This window comes from Bufo bufo, chromosome 4 (assembly GCF_905171765.1).
Source record: "Bufo bufo chromosome 4, aBufBuf1.1, whole genome shotgun sequence".
NCBI classification, from domain to species: domain Eukaryota; kingdom Metazoa; phylum Chordata; class Amphibia; order Anura; family Bufonidae; genus Bufo; species Bufo bufo.
Genome location: NC_053392.1, coordinates 614,557,901 through 614,574,915, shown reverse-complemented (window position 1 = coordinate 614,574,915; position 17,015 = coordinate 614,557,901). Strand labels below are relative to the sequence as shown.

The 17,015-nt window shown below is 46.0% G+C and overlaps 2 protein-coding genes across 2 annotated transcripts in view; one reads left to right on the top strand and one right to left on the bottom strand.

Annotated features, from left to right (window-relative positions):
* LOC120999669 (zinc finger protein 436-like) overlaps positions 1 to 17,015 on the top strand; it is a 1,002,518-nt gene that overhangs the window by 466,085 nt on the left and 519,418 nt on the right. The window lies entirely within an intron of this gene.
* LOC120999704 (zinc finger protein 501-like) overlaps positions 1 to 17,015 on the bottom strand; it is a 368,655-nt gene that overhangs the window by 12,118 nt on the left and 339,522 nt on the right. Inside the window, exon 3 of the mRNA XM_040430726.1 lies at positions 1,149 to 1,206. Coding sequence (XP_040286660.1) covers positions 1,149 to 1,206 — 58 coding nt within the window. The remainder of the gene's footprint in view (positions 1 to 1,148; positions 1,207 to 17,015) is intronic.

Here is a 17,015-nt window from a genome sequence, read left to right as displayed (position 1 = left end):
AAGAAGAAAATCTAATGACATGGCCTCCTTGTTCACCTGATCTGAACCCCATTGAGAACCTGTGGTCCATCATCAAATGTGAGATTTACAAGGAGGGAAAACAGTACACCTCTCTGAACAGTGTCTGGGAGGCTGTGGTTGCTGCTGTACGCAATGTTGATGGCGAACAGATCAAAACACTGACAGAATCCATGGATGGCAGGCTTTTGAGTGTCCTTGCAAAGAAAGGGGGCTATATTGGTCACTGATTTGTTTTTGTTTTGTTTTTGAATGTCAGAAATGTATATTTGTGAATGTTGAGATGTTATATTGGTTTCACTGGTAAAAATAAATAATTGAAAGTTGCCTAATAATTATGCACAGTGATAGTCACCTGCACACACAGATATCCCCCTAAAATAGCTAAAACTAAAAACAAACTAAAAACTACTTCCAAAAATATTCAGCTTTGATATTAATGAGTTTTTTGGGTTCATTGAGAACATGGTTGTTGTTCAATAATAAAATTAATCCTCAAAAATACAACTTGCCTAATAATTCTGCACTCCCTGTAGAGAGGGACCTGAACCCCTGAGGCATAGGGCCCTGCTTGATAATGAACGAGGGAGGGAGGAAGGAAGAAGAGGGTTAAACATACCTAGTTTACTCACCTTATCTTCATCCTCTTCTCCTGCCGCCATCTTCACCCCTCCTCTGGTCCAGCAGGGTCACCCCTTCAGCTACTGGCACCGTAGTGGCAGGACCCTGGAAAATGGGGGCTTGGATGGGTGACCCCTTGGCTGGCGGGATGCAGGGCAGCGAGGCTGCCCTGGTCCACCTTGTCTTCTGTGGGGGAGGCAGCAGTGCGGGTGACCGGCACTGGCGCAACTCGACCCCGGGAGAACAGGGAGGCGAGGCGTCCACTGTTTTCCCATCTGAAAAATAAACTAAAATAAAATATATTCAGGAGCTCTTGCCTCCTATTTACACTAGAAAAAACTGAAGCTTCCTCTCCAGGCTGGAGGGGGTATAGCTGCCAGGGGAGGAGCTAACAGCTTTTACTAGTGTCAACGCCTCCTAGATGACATAGCTATACCCACGGTTCCTGTGTCCCCCAATGATTATGGGCGAGAAATTTTCATTATTCAAGATTTCTGAAAGTCTCTTACCTTTCACTGACATTGATACGGGTTTTTCTAAGCTGATCATTGTTCCTCCAGAACTGTCCTGTAAGATGAAAGACATGAGAAATAAAGAAAACAGAACACAAGTTTATCTTATATCCAGGGGAAGGTCAAAAACCCCTAGAAGACCAGAACCAATCTGCTCTAAAAGGAGAAGGTTCTCCTCAAGTGGTGATCAGACAGGATCAACATTCAGCCAAGTATTTTACACATCATATAAGGCATCAAATGACCTGATCCTATCCTGGAGTAGACGCCGTGCTCATCACCTCCAGTTAGATTATTGTCATAGATTTGACAGAAAAGAAGTAAAGAAGTCTTTTATTGCAGCTGGAAATGTAACCTTATTTCCTACTAAAAGGGTTTATGCCATGATAGATGTAAAAAATTAAAATAAGACATCATATAGTACATGTCAATCTTTAACTAAGGTAGAACCAGCCCTGTACCTCACGTGGATCCAGAGATCTCCCCAATCATTGCTCTGCTAGATTTGTTTCAGGCTGGCAACACAGGGAACATGTCCTTTCTCAGGGGGCATGTCCTTTTTGCTGTAGCTCTTTCCCTGTCACACCTTCAAACAGAAGATACGAGGGGATGCCCAGAAGTTCCTGGCTTTGCCCCCTTCCAGTTGGAATTTAAAAATGAATTTGGTACCATGTGAAAGCTTGATACCTTGTTATGTAACTGTGCAAATATCAGATATTTACCAATGTTATAACTATTTTTAATTTCAGGTAGAACCTGAGATGGCAGAGGCACAAGGAAGTGTCACGTCTGTGGAGTTACCGGCCGTCATGAAGTTTTTGTTTCTCCAAGGAAAGTCTGCAAAAGACATTCACACTGAGATGTCAAACACTAGGGAAGAAGTGTCCTCAGTGTCAAGTCCTTTTCCTGGAGAAATAAAAACTTCATGACGGCCGGTAACTCCACAGACGTGAAACTTCCTTGTGCCTCTGCCATCTCAGGTTCTACCTGAAATTAAAAATTGTTATAACATTGGTAAATATCTGATATTTGCACAGTTACATAACAATATATCATATATTAACACTGTACTACTGGCGCTTCTACTCCCCTTATCTATTTCTGCTGTGGTATCGCAGCAGTACCGCACTTCCTGCTGGTGAAAACAAGCTTCACAATGTAAACAATATACAAGATACCGTGCACCTCCTCTCCGATGACCTCACTACGTATCCCACTATCGGTGACTGCACTAAGAACCACTAGCATATATCAATTCAAATTCAAGATTACCTTGCTGTTGATATTATGTTCGTGGTTAGTATTTTCTTTGTCCTCCTATGTGGGTTTCAGTGTAGGGGGTATCGGTTTAGTATTTGCAACGTCGAGCACGCCCCGGCCGGTAGCGTCTCCGTATCGTTCAAAAGGCTCGCACTAGTGAGCCACGAACATAATATCAACAGCAAGGTAATCTTGAATTTGAATTGATATATGCTAGTGGTGGCTAGTGCAGTCACCGATACTGGGATACGTAGTGAGGTCATCGGAGAGGAGGTGCACGGTATCTTATATATTGATAACAAGATATCAAGTTTTCATATGGTACCAAATTAATTTTTCAATTCCAACTGGAAGGGGGCAAAGCTGAGGAAGGGGAAAGGAGATCCCCGAAACACGTTTGGTGCTTTTCAAAGACATCCCCAACAAGAGGCCCCCACTAGAAGTTCGTCTATTAATATCCGGAGATATACAAAGGAATCGGAGCGCTCCAAAGATAAAGACCCGGATTTTCAGTCATTCAAACTGGTCAGTACAAGTATAAGTTCATCTCTCGCGGTTTTACATCCTGATCGTATAACCGGATCCAAGATTTGTGGACAACGATCGAGAGAGACCAGAGACGAACGAACCAGGTGGGACGCTAATCATTGAGAACCACGGGAATATGAATAAATACCGTGAGTAAAAATCAAAAGGATCGAATATTGGGACTGCAGGATAATCGACATTCACCTGTGAGTAACAACTTGGTGTCCGATTGGATACTTTATCGAATATTTATAATCAGACAATTCCGAATATTTGAAAAGGTACCTTGCATGGATTTTGCATGTTACATTGTATATAAGAAAGAAATGCCAATACTTATAAGGAATAGACTGACACTTTTGGCTTGCGATATTTTTGCACGTTCAGGACGTATGGTCCCCTTCTATTTGGACTTTTATTGAAGTTTTAGATTTTAGGCATTTTTAGGGATTGATATTGTTTCCACTGCAGCGATTGTCATTTTAATATTGTACTGTAACATTGTATTTTAATATATTTTGCCAATTAAATATTGTGTAACAACACTATTACTATTGCTCTATTTCCATGCGAGGGAGTGCCAGTCTCATACTGCATAATATATACTTTTTATTACGCCTTTGTTGATTTGAGTGAATCAACTTGAGACTAGAGCACCCAATCCAGAATTGTAAGGAGTGTGAGCGGTTTGTCTATACTACTTAATACAATCTTATATGAATCCAGAAATCATGTGTGGCCAATAAGAAGAAGAAGAGCGGACAACATACTCCACATCTGCTGGGGGAGGTTACTCATTACATCAGTCTGTAGGGGATTTGTAGAAACCTCAGCTTCATCTACCTGATGATCCAGTGGGACATTGTGCTTTTCCTCTGGACAGTCCTGGGAATACAGAGGACTGGGACATCTCTCTGGTGGATTTCTCTGACTGGATCCATCTGTAGGAAAAACACATAGCGACTGAATACATTGTCTATACAGTCAGGTCCATAAATATTGGGACATCGACACCATTCTAACATTTTTGGCTCTATACACCACCACAATGGATTTGAAATGAAATAAACAAAATGTGCTTTAACTGCAGACTGTCAGCTTTAGGCCTCATGCACACGACCGTTTTTTTTTTTGCGGTCCGCAAAAACGGATTCCGTTTTTCCGTGATCCGTGTCCGTTTTTTCTTCCGTGTGTCTTCCTTGTTTTTTGGAGGATCCACGGACATGAAGGAAAGTAAAAAAATTAATCGTTTTGGTGTCCGCCTGGCCGTGCGGACCCAAACGGATCCGTCCTGACTTACAATGCAAGTCAATGGGGACGGATCCGTGTGACGTTGACACAATATGGTGCAATTGCAAACGGATCCGTCCCCCATTGACTTTCAATGTAAAGTCAGGAGTCCCTTTTATACCATCGGATCTGAGTTTTCTCCAATCCGATTGTATATTTTAACTTGAAGCGTCCCCATCCCCATGGGAACGCCTCTATGTTAGAATATACCATCGGATTGGCGTTAGATCGTGAAACTCAGATCCGACAGTATATTCTAACACAGAGGCGTTCCCATAGTGATGGGGACGCTTCAAGTTAGAATATCCTACGAACTGTGTACATGACTGCCCCCTGCTGCCTGGCAGCACCCGATCTCTTACAGGGGGCTGTGATCTGCACAATTAACCCCTCAGTTGCCGCACCTGAGGGGTTAATTGTGCGTATCATAGCCCCCTGTAAGAGATCAGGTGCTGCCAGGCAGGAGGGGGCAAACCCCCTCCCCTGTTTTTAACTCATTGGTGGCCAGTGCGGCCCCCCTCCCTCCCTCCCTCCCTCCCCAATATTATATTCATTGGTGGCCAGTGCGGCCTCCCCTCTCACCCCCCTCCCTAATTAAAATCAACCCCCCCATCATTGGTGGCCAGTGCGGCCTCCCCTCTCCCCCCCCCTAGTTAAAATCACGTTCCCCCATCATTGGTGGCCAGTGCGGCCTCACCTCTCCCCCCCCTAGTTAAAAATCACATTCCCCCATCATTGGTGGCAGCGGAAAGTTCCGATCGGAGTCCCAGTTTAATCGCTGGGGCTCCGATCGGTAACCATGGCAACCAGGACGCTACTGCAGTCCTGGTTGCCATGGTTACTTAGCAATTTTTAGAAGCATTATACTTACCTGCGATGTCTGTGACCGGCCGGGCGCTCCTCCTACTGGTAAGTGAAAGGTCTGTGCGGCGCATTGCTTATAGCACAGACCTGTCACTTACCAGTAGGAGGAGCTCCCGGCCGGTCACAGACATCGCAGGTACGTATAATGCTTCTAAAAATTGCTAAGTAACCATGGCAACCAGGACTGCAGTAGCATCCTGGTTGCCATGGTTACCGATCGGAGCCCCAGCGATTAAACTGGGACTCCAATCGGAACTCTCCCCTGCCACCAATGATGGGGGAAGGTGATTTTAACTAGGGGGGGGGGGGGGGGGGAGAGGGGAGGCCGCACTGGCCACTAATGAATTTAATACTGGGGAGGGAGGGGGGCCGCACTGGCCACCAATGATGGGAGAAGGTGATTTTAACTAGGGGGGGGGGGAGGGGAGGCCGCACTGGCCACAAATGATGGGGGGGTGATTTTAATTAGGGAGGGGGGGAGGGGAGGCCGCACTGGCCACCAATGATGGGGGAGTGATTTTAATTAGGGAGGGGGGGAGAGGGGAGGCCGCACTGGCCACCAATGATGGGGGGGTGATTTTAATTTGGGAGGGAGGGGAGAGGGGAGGCCGTACTGGCCACCAATGATGGGGGGGTGATTTTAATTAGGGAGGGGGGAGAGGGGAGGCCGCACTGGTCACCAATGAATATAATACTGGGGAGGGAGGGAGGCATCACTGGCCACCAATGAGTTAAATACAGGGGAGGGGGGTCTGCCCCCTCCTGCCTGGCAGCACCTGATCTCTTACAGGGGGCTATGATACGCACAATTAACCCCTCAGGTGCGGCACCTGAGGGGTTAATTGTGCTGATTACAGCCCCCTGTAGGAGATCGGGTGCTGCCAGGCAGCAGGGGGCAGTCATGTACACAGTTCTCAGTATATTCTAACTTGAAGCGACCCCATCAATATGGGAACGCCTCTGTGTTAGAATATACTGTCGGATATGAGTTTTAACGAAGTGAAAACTCATATTTGAAAAAGCGTTTATGCAGACGGATCTGCGATCCGTCTGTGTGAAGGTTGCCTATGGCCATAGATCACGGAGGCGGATGCCAATCTTGTGTGCATCCGTGTTTTTTCACGGACCCATTGACTTGAATGAGTCCGTGAACCGTTGTCCATCAAAAAAATAGGACAGATCCTATTTTTTTGACGGACAGGAAACACGGATCACGGCCGCGGATGAACAACGGTGCATTTTCCGAGTTTTCAACGGACCCATTGAAAGTCAATGGGTCCGCAGAAAATCACGGAAAACGGAACAACGGCCACGGATGCACACAAATCAGGTGAACGGTGCAGGAATTACAACAGTTGGCATATGTGCCTCCCACTTGTTAAGGAACCAAAAGTAATGGGACAGAATAATAATCATAAATCAAACTTTCACTTTTTAATACTTGGTTGCAAATCCTTTGCAGTCAATTGCAGCCTGAAGTCCGGAACGCATAGACATCACCAGACGCTGGGTTTCATCCCTGGTGATGCTCTGCCAGGCCTCTACTGCAACTGTCTTCAGTTCCTGCTTGTTCTTGGGGCATTTTCCCTTCAGTTTTGTCTTCAGAAAGTGAAATGCATGCTCAATCGAATTCAGGTCCGGTGATTGACTTGGCCATTGCATAACATTCCACTTCTTTCCCTTTAAAAACTCTTTGGTTGCTTTTGCAGTATGCATCTGCCATGTGAAGCGCCGTCCAATGAGTTCTGAAGCATTTGGCTGAATATGAGCAGATAATATTGCCCGAAACACTTCAGAATTCATCCTGCTGCTTTTGTCAGCAGTCACATCATCAATAAATACAAGAGAACCAGTTCCATTGGCAGCCATACATGCCCACGCCATGACACTACCACCACCATGATTCACTGATGAGGTGGTATGCTTAGGATCATGAGCAGTTCCTTTCCTTCTCCATACTCTTCTCTTCCCATCACTCTGGTACAAGGTGATCTTGGTCTCATCTGTCCATAGGATGTTGTTCCAGAACTGTGAAGGCTTTTTTAGATGTCGTTTGGCAAACTCTAATCTGGCCTTCCTGTTTTTGAGGCTCACCAATGGTTTACATCTTGTGGTGAACCCTCTGTATTCACTGGTGAAGTCTTCTCTTGATTGTTGACTTTGACACACATAAACCTACCTCCTGGAGAGTGTTCTTGATCTGGCCAACTGTTGTGAAGGGTGTTTTCTTCACCGGGGAAAGAATTCTTCGGTCATCCACCACAGTTGTTTATCGTGGTCTTCCGTGTCTTTTGGTGTTGCTGAGCTCACCGGTGCGTTCCTTCTTTTTAAGACTGTCCCAAACAGTTATTTTGGCCACGCCTAATGTTTTTGCTATCTCTCTGATGGGTTTGTTTTGTTTTTTAAGCCTAATGATGGCTTGCTTCACTGATAGTGACAGCTCTTTGGATCTCATCTTGAGAGTTGACAGCAACAGATTCCAAATGCAAATAGCAGACTGGAAATGAACTCTGGACATTTTATCTGCTCATTGTAATTGGGATAATGAGGGAATAACACAGACCTGGCCATGGAACAGCTGAGAAGCCAATTATCCCATTACTTTTGGTTCCTTAACAAGTGGGAGGCACATATGCAAACTGTTGTAATTCCTACAACGTTCACCTGATTTGGATGTAAATACCCTCAAATTAAAGCTGACAGTCTGAAGTTAAAGCACATCGTTTCATTTCAAATCCATTGTGGTGGTGTATAGAGACAAAAATGTTAGAATTGTGTCGATGTCCCAATATTTATGGACCTGGCTGTATGTGATGGGGGAATCTGACTCTCAGAACAGTTCTCTTCTCTACAGTCATGAAAGGTCTTCTCTTACCTGGTGATGTGACGGACTGGGGATTCTCCATCATGACGTCCTTGTACAGATCCTTGTGTCCTTCTAAATACTCCCACTCCTCCATGGAGAAATAGACAGCGACATCCTGACACCTTATAGGAACCTGACAACACAAGGATACAGTCATTACCAGACCCCTCCCTTGACGTTATTGTATAATGTCCCAGCATTCCCAGCAGCGCTCACCTCTCCGCTCAGCAGCTCAGTGATCCTGGTGGTAAGTTCTAGGATCTTCTGCTCATGTATCAGGGAATGAGGTAGAGGCTCGATGATGGGGCTCTGGGTCCTGCTCCATCCTCCTGACACACGGGGTGTCACACACTCACCAGACGACTTCTTCACTACTGTGTAATCCTGTGTATGGGGAGACGCCGATCACTACAGAGATTCTAAGAATCCTTCACCTTTCCAGTCATTTCCCTGGTTTATTACTAGAGATATGGGCCCTTGCACATTACTTTATGCCCTCCGAGACATGCAGTCCGTGAGCGGGCCATATGACCTGGAGCGGCATTGATCATGCGCACGGGAGCACACAGCATCATAGATTACAATGATGCTGTGCACGTCGGGCTGCTCATGGGACTATTGTTTTTCACTCATAAGATCATATAAGTGCAGGACAATAGTCTTGCAGGCGACCTGATGTGCACAGCATCATTGTAATCTATGATGCTGTGCGCTCCCGTGCGCACAATCAATGCCGCTCCAGGTCATATGGCCCACTCACGGACTGCATGTCTCGGAGGGCATACTGTCGTGTGCAAGGGCCCTAAGAGTGATGTCATGTGAGACTCTCACCTCTCCAGTTATCAAGGAGATTATCTCCAGGGTGAGGTCTAATATCCTTGAAGCCATGAGATTTCTGTCCTTCTCCATCCTTGGTGGGTCATCGATGGAAAGGACCATCAGCTTTAAAAAGAAGAGAGTCCTGAACCTAAGGAACCTGAGGGAAACACGGAGGATTGAGAGCAAAATCACATCTGGATGAACATCTTACATGAAGTAAAGTGTCTTACAAATGGAGAATAGTATTACCGATCGTGTACTATAGAGGTGGCTACAGATAGGCAAAACCAGCCAGTATCTGGGCCCCAGTTTCCAGGCCCCCAACAACCATGCAATTACTGACAGTTGTGAGGGAGGCCAGCCCTCAGTTACAATTACTCTGTCACCGCCAGTTCTGTGAGAAGGTCTGGTAGACGTTCTTCTCTACCTCTTGTATGATATTCTTTGTTTTGGTTTCACTTTCTCATCTCCTTTCTTTCAGCCAGGTGTCACTTATTTAGACTAATCGTCTTCCTTTATATTCCCTCCCATACTCCCTCACTTTGCGGTTTATACTATTTCCTGGATGAAGTGTTCACTGCTGGAGGCTGCTTCTGCTTTTTGCTCAGAAAAGGTCTTCACTTTATTGTGTTTCCTTGCTGGCTTGATTCTAGGTGACCCTGACTCAGTCTGTATTAAGTGCAGGGAGCCGGTGGTCGTGTCCCCTCACTATTATAGGGTTTTCAGGTGTCACACAGACTTAGGTACGTGGGCATGCAATCGTCTACTATCGAGACCCTTGCATGTGCATAGCAGTCAGAGAGAGCTCTTAGGGTTTTATAGGGCTCACCTATAAGCTCCTTAGTTTGGGATCAAGCCAGTCGCTCGTTTATTCATAAGTTCCAGCTATCTGCAAACTTCACCCGTGACATACTCCATGAGGGCTGCTTTGCCTCACCACTGTCAGAAAGTGTATGATAGGTGGTGATGGTTGAAATCTGCAGCATATCACTTGATGCTGCAGATTTCACCCTTTTTACTGCAAAGAATGACAACGCATCTGCGCTGCAGCTTTTCTGCAACAAAATCTGCAGAGTGTGCACGCAGAAAATCTGCAACTAATAAGTCATTTGTGGGTGTGGGTAGTAAATACCTTGTTATTCTTGCCCTTTCTTGGCATTAGATTGGTGATTGGCCAGGAAGTGCCCACAAGGTTTATCTCCAAGGCTCCTCCAGTGCTCCTCATCTGCTCCTTGTCTGACTGCTACACTACAGAAAAGGTAAGTACTCAGCATAGGAGTGCTGCTCCTCCACTGTCAGTACAGGCCTTGATATTTATGTTTGCCCCTTTTTTTGTTACTTATAGGTTTCACAGGGAATTCTTAACTGTAATATGGCAGCTAAGGCTACTTTCACACTACCGTTCAGAGCGTGTCCGTCTGATGTCTGCACAGACGGATCCGCACCTATAATGCAGACGTTTGGATCCGTTCAGAACGGATCCGTCTGCATTATAGTTTAAAAAAAATCTAAGTGTGAAAGTAGCCTGAACGGATCCGTCCAGACTTTACATTGAAAGTCAATGGGAGACGGATCCGTTTGAAGATTGAGCCATATTGTGTCATCTTCAAACGGATCCGTCCCTATTGACTTACATTGTAAGTCTGGACGGATCCGCTTGCCTCCGCACGGCCAGGCGGACACCGGAACGGTGCAAGCAGCGTTCAGGTGTCCGCTTGCTGAGCGGAGCGGAGGCTGAACGCTGCCAGACTGTTGCATTCTGAGCGGATCCGCGTCCACTCAAAATGCATTAGGGCAGTACGGATGCGTTCGGGGCCGCTTGTGAGCCCCTTCAAACGGAGCTCACAAGCGGACACCCGAACGCTAGTGTGAAAGTAGCCTAACCTGTCACAGATGGTGTTGCAGAAAACAAGAAGTAACAAATAAAGATCCGACTGACTTGATCTCAAACTAAGGAACAAAAGGGTGAGCCCTATTAAAGCCCTAGAGCTCTCCCTGACTGCTCAGCCCATGCAAATATCTCAATGATAGAAAGTTGCATGTCCACTTACCTAGACTGAGTGACACCTGAAAACCCTATAATAGTGAGGGGACACGACCACCGGCTCCCTGCACTTAATACGGAGGGAGTCAGGGTCACCTAGGATCAAGCCAACAGGAAAACACAAATAAAGGGATAGACTTATCTGAGGAACCAGCAGTAGCAACTTCTAGCAGTGAGCACAATCCAGGAAGTAGTATAAACCCGCAAAGTGAGGCAGTATGGGAGGAGATATAAAGGGAGGCAATCACTGCTAATAGATGACAGCTGGGAGAGGGAGAAGAGATGTCAAAGCGAAACCAAAACAAAAGAATATCATGCAGGAGGTACTGAAGAACGTCTGTCAGAACTTCTCAGAGATCTGGCGGTGACAGTACCCCTCCCTCTCCGAGTGTACTCCGAACACTCAGAGCCCACCTTCTCAGGATGGGACCTATGGAACGCCCTGATAAGACGAGTGGCCTTAATGTCCGCCACTGGAACCCACATCCTCTCCTCAGAACCATAACCCTCCCAATGAACGAGATACTGAAGAGAAACGCGGATAATACGAGAGTCCACAATCCTAGAGACCTGAAATTCAAGATTACCATCAACCACAATCGGTGGAGGAGGCAAAGAGGAGGGTACAGTGGGTTGGACATAAGGTTTTAATAGGGACCTGTGAAAAACATTATGGATCTTCCAAGTCTGAGGAAGATCAAGACGGTAGGCAATGGGATTGATGACGGACAAGATTTTGTAAGGCCCAATAAACTTAGGACCCAACTTCCAGGAGGGAACCTTCAATTTGATATTCTTAGTAGACAACCACACCAGATCACCAACATTCAGGTCCGGACCAGGCACACGTCTCTTATCCGCCACATGCTTATATCTCTCACTCATGCTCTTTAGATTATCCTGAATCTTTTGCCAAATAGATGACAAAGACGAGGAGAATCTCTCCTCATCAGGTAAACCAGAAGCCCCCTCTCCAGAGAATGTCCCAAACTGCGGATGAAACCCATATGCACCAAAAAATGGTGACTTATCAGAGGACTCCTGACGACGGTTATTTAAAGCAAACTCCGCAAGGGACAAAAAAGAACACCAATCCTCCTGATTCTCCGCCACAAAACAGCGTAAATATGTCTCCAGATTCTGATTGCGCGCTCTGTCTGGCCATTTGACTGCGGGTGGAAAGCAGAAGAGAATGACAACCGAACCCCCAAGCGAGAACAGAAAGCCTTCCAGAATCTGGAAACAAACTGCGTGCTCCTATCAGAGACTATGTCTGAAGGAATACCATGCAATTTGACAATGTGATCAATAAATGCCTGCGCCAGCGTTTTAGCATTGGACAACCCAGGAAAAGGAATGAAATGCGCCATTTTGCTAAAACGGTCCACCACCACCAGAATCACAGTCTTCCCCGAGAAACGAGGCAGGTCCGTAATGAAGTCCATGGACAGATGTGTCCAAGGACGGGAAGGAATGGGTAAGGGGAGGAGAGGACCTGATGGCCGTGAATGAGGGACTTTAGCATGAGCGCAGGTCTCGCAGGCTGCCACAAAACCCTCAACCGACTTACGTAGAGCCGGCCACCAGAATCTCTGAGCAATGAGATCCACTGTGGCTCTACCCCCCGGGTGCCCAGCAAGGACAGTATCGTGGTGCTCCTTAAAAACCTTGTGTCGTAAAGCGAGAGGCACAAACAACCTCCCAGGAGGACAAAGATCAGGAGCCTCTGCCTAGGCTGCCTGAACCTCTGCCTCCAATTCAGGATAAAGAGCAGAGACAACCACCCCTTCAGCCAAAATGGGACCCGGGTCTTCAAAGTTCCCCCCTCCCGGAAGAATAATTCAAAATGAACTTCCTGTAATAATTGGCAAAAAACGCATCAGCGCCTTCTGATTCTCAGGAAGCTCCCAATCAAGCACAGCGCGGACCTTCTCGGGGTCCATGTGAAAACCAGAAGCGGAGAGAAGAAAACCCAGAAATAGAATTTCTGGAACCGCAAACACACATTTTTCCAGTTTAGCGTACAATTTATTCTCCCGCAGAATGAAAAAAACCTGACGTAGGTGGTCCCTATGAGTCTTGAAATCAGGAGAAAGAAATCAAAATGTCATCTAGATACACCAGTACAAATTTCCCCATTAAATGATAAAAAATGCTGTTCACAAAATGTTGTTAGACGGCTGGAGCATTCATCAAACCAAAAGGCATAACCAAATTCTCAAAATGGCCCTCAGGGGTGTTGAGGGCCATCTTCCATTCGTCCCCTTCTCTGACCCTGACCAGGTTGTATGCCCCTCTCAAATCCAACTTGGAAAAAACTTTAGCCCCAACAATCTGGTTAAAGAGGTCCGGGATCAGAGGAAGCGGATAAGGGTCACGAATTGTGATACTGTTCAGCTCCCTGAAATCCAGACATGGTCTTAAAGTACCATCTTTTTTCTTAACAAAAAAAAAACCAGCGGCAACAGGTGACTTCGAGGGTCGTTTGTGTCCCTTTCTCAGGCTCTCAAAGATATAATTACGCATAGCGACCCTTTCAAGTTGGGAGAGATTGTATAAACGAGATTTAGGCAGCTTGGCGCCTGGGATGAGATTAATAGGGCAATCGTACTACCGGTGACGGGGCAACTCCTGGACACCACTCTCAGAAAACACATCCGAAAATTCAGAGAGAAAAGATGGTACAGTCTTAGTAGAAACCTCTGAAAGAGACGTCGAGAGGCAATTCTCTCTGCAAAAGTCACTCTAACCATTTATTTGCCTCGCTTGCCAATCAATGGTGGGGTTATGTTTAGTGAGCCAGGGTAGCCCCAAAACTAGAGGAGTAGGTAATCCGCTTAGGACGAAGCATGACATATCCTCAACATGAGCGTCACCCACAGTCAAACGGATATTGTGAACTATGCCTTTTAACGATTTTTGAGAAAGTGGAGCGGAATCAAAAGCAAAAACAGGTATGTCCTTTCCCAAAGTGCCTACCTGGAAACCATGTGTTATAGCAAATTGATTATCAATGAGATTGACAGCTGCTCCACTATCTACAAAAATCTCACAAACAATATTCTTGCTCTCTATCGCCACCCTGGCAGGTAGGACAAAACAGGAACTACAAGCAAACGGAAAACCTTCAATTTCCGCATCAACCTTGCCAATAGTAACAGATTGAACGTTTTTAGAGGACCTTTTTTCTTTTTGTTACTTTATTACCCTCAAAAAACTCCCTGAATCTCCTAGAGGGACAAACATTTGCCAAATGATTTATACCTCCACAACAGAAACAAACCCTCCTCTGAGAGCTGAATCCTCTATTGTTCGAGGCAAGCAAACCCAGCTGCATGGGCTCCTGCTCAGAGGGGATTGAGAGACTGAGGCCCCTGCGCACTGAATGAATCAAGGATGGGCCGTATGTGCCCGAAACGTCCACAAAGGGAGTCTCAAGACGGCCTTACCCCCACCACAAAAGAGAAAACAAACAAAATTCGGCGCCACTCTCAGTAATCAATGTTATTAATGATGTTAAAGGCCCATATGTGAGCTCCCGGGTAAATCATAAATATCACGTGCATATATTGGTAATATATTGGCGTACTGAATACACAATACAATAACAATATTTAGGAAGATGTCAAAGCACGCATACCCAGAATCCTTGTTACTTTATAATATTAACTTATTTGCTAATAGATAAATTAAAAATCACAATTGAAATTATTAAAATATAAAAAAATATATAAAAAAATCAAGATTAGTAAAATCCTGATGCACTCACTTCACGGGGGGTATGCCACCAGGATAAAGCTCAAGACACCTGGAACAGAAACCCCCCAGCCAAGATCGCCTGTAGTATGTAGAAGATCTGACGTCAGCGCTCCAGTTGTACCAAGTTGGAAATATATGGCACGTGGGACAGCGGTTCTTCGTCAATCTTTTTTTATTTCAATAAATTGGCTCAACGCGTTTTGGGGAGTAGTAACAGTCCCTTTCATCAGGAGCAGAATATATAACACATTGACAACAATACAACATATATAATACAAAATTTCCGCCATATGCACCAAAAAATGGTGACTTATCAGAGGACTCCTGACGACGGTTATTTAAAGCAAACTCAGCAAGGGACAAAAAAGAACACCAATCCTCCTGATTCTCCGCCACAAAACAGCGTAAACGTCTCCTTGTGGCTGCCCCCATACAGTATAACGTCTCCTTGTGGCTGCCCCCATACAGTATAACGTCTCCTTGTGGCTGCCCCCATACAGTATAACGTCTCCTTGTAGCTGCCCCCATACAGTATAACGTCTCCTTGTGGCTGCCCCCATACAGTATAACGTCTTCTTGTAGCTGCCCCCATACAGTATAACGTCTCCTTGTAGCTGCCCCCATACAGTATAACGTCTCCTTGTGGCTGCCCCCCATACAGTATAAGGTCTCCTTGTAGCTGCCCCCATACAGTATAACGTCTCCTTGTGGCTGCCCCCCATACAGTATAACGTCTCCTTGTGGCTGCCCCCCATACAGTATAACGTCTCCTTGTGGCTGCCCCCATACAGTGTAACGTCTTCTTGTGGCTGCCCCCATACAGTATAACGTCTCCTTGTGGCTGCCCCCTTACAGTATAACGTCTCCTTGTGGCTGCCCCCATACAGTATAACGTCTCCTTGTGGCTGCCCCCATACAGCATAACGTCTCCTTGTAGCTGCCCCCATACAGTATAACGTCTCCTTGTGGCTGCCCCCATACAGTATAAGGTCTCCTTGTAGCTGCCCCCATACAGTATAACGTCTCCTTGTGGCTGCCCCCCATACAGTATAACGTCTCCTTGTGGCTGCCCCCATACAGTATAACGTCTCCTTGTGGCTGCCCCCATACAGTATAACGTCTCCTTGTGGCTGCCCCCTTACAGTATAACGTCTCCTTGTAGCTGCCCCCATACAGTATAACGTCTCCTTGTGGCTGCCCCCATACAGTATAAGGTCTCCTTGTGGCTGCCCCCATACAGTATAACGTCTCCTTGTGGCTGCACCCCATACAGTATAACGTCTCCTTGTGGCTGCCCCCATACAGTATAACGTCTCCTTGTAGCTGCCCCCCATACAGTATAACGTCTCCTTGTAGCTGCCCCCCATACAGCGTAACGTCTCCTTGTGGCTGCCCCCATACAGCATAATGTCTCCTTGTGGCTGCCCCCATACAGCGTAACGTCTCCTTGTAGCTGCCCCCATACAGTATAACGTCTCCTTGTGGCTGCCCCCATACAGTATAACGTCCCCTTGTGGCTGCCCCCATACAGTATAACGTCTCCTTGTGGCTGCCCCCATACAGTATAACGTCTCCTTGTGGCTGCCCCCATACAGTATAACGTCTCCTTGTAGCTGCCCCCATACAGTATAACGTCTCCTTGTAGCTGCCCCCATACAGTATAACGTCTCCTTGTGGCTGCCCCATACAGTATAACGTCTCCTTGTGGCCGCCCCCATACAGTATAACGTCTCCTTGTAGCTGCCCCCATACAGTATAACGTCTCCTTGTGGCTGCCCCATACAGTATAACGTCTCCTTGTGGCTGCCCCCATACAGTATAACGTCTCCTTGTGGCTGCCCCCATACAGTGTAACGTCTCCTTGTGGCTGCCCCTATACAGTATAACGTCTCCTTGTGGCTGCCCCCATACAGTATAACGTCTCCTTGGAATGTTATAGTTCTGTTTTTGGGCCTTTTGGTTGGTCAGTGGTCAGAAAATACATGTGTGTGCATTTTATTGTTAAAATTAGTATCGGTAATTGGTATCGGTGAGTACTTAAATAAAAGTATCGGTACTCGTACTCAGTCTTAAAAAAAATGGTATTGGGACATTACTAAAAAAAAGGGAATTAGAAAACGATTATGAAAATAAATAAATAAATATTCATACAAGGGTTAAGTGCGTCTTATAGGGCGAAAAATACGGTATATTGTCCTTGACCATAGTTACAGCTACAGACTAATTTTCCCAAAAAAGGCTGTATCACAAAAAAAAGTCATCACTGAATGGCTAATCGAATTCGGTTCATACAGAAGAAAGTGTACAATCACCCATTAATTTTCCCAAAAAGGCCGTGTCCCACTCCACAAAAGGCTTTTCCACATATAACTGCACCGCTAACCGGCAAAGGCCAAACATCTGGCTAGAGTTGAATTAAAAAAGAACATGTCTG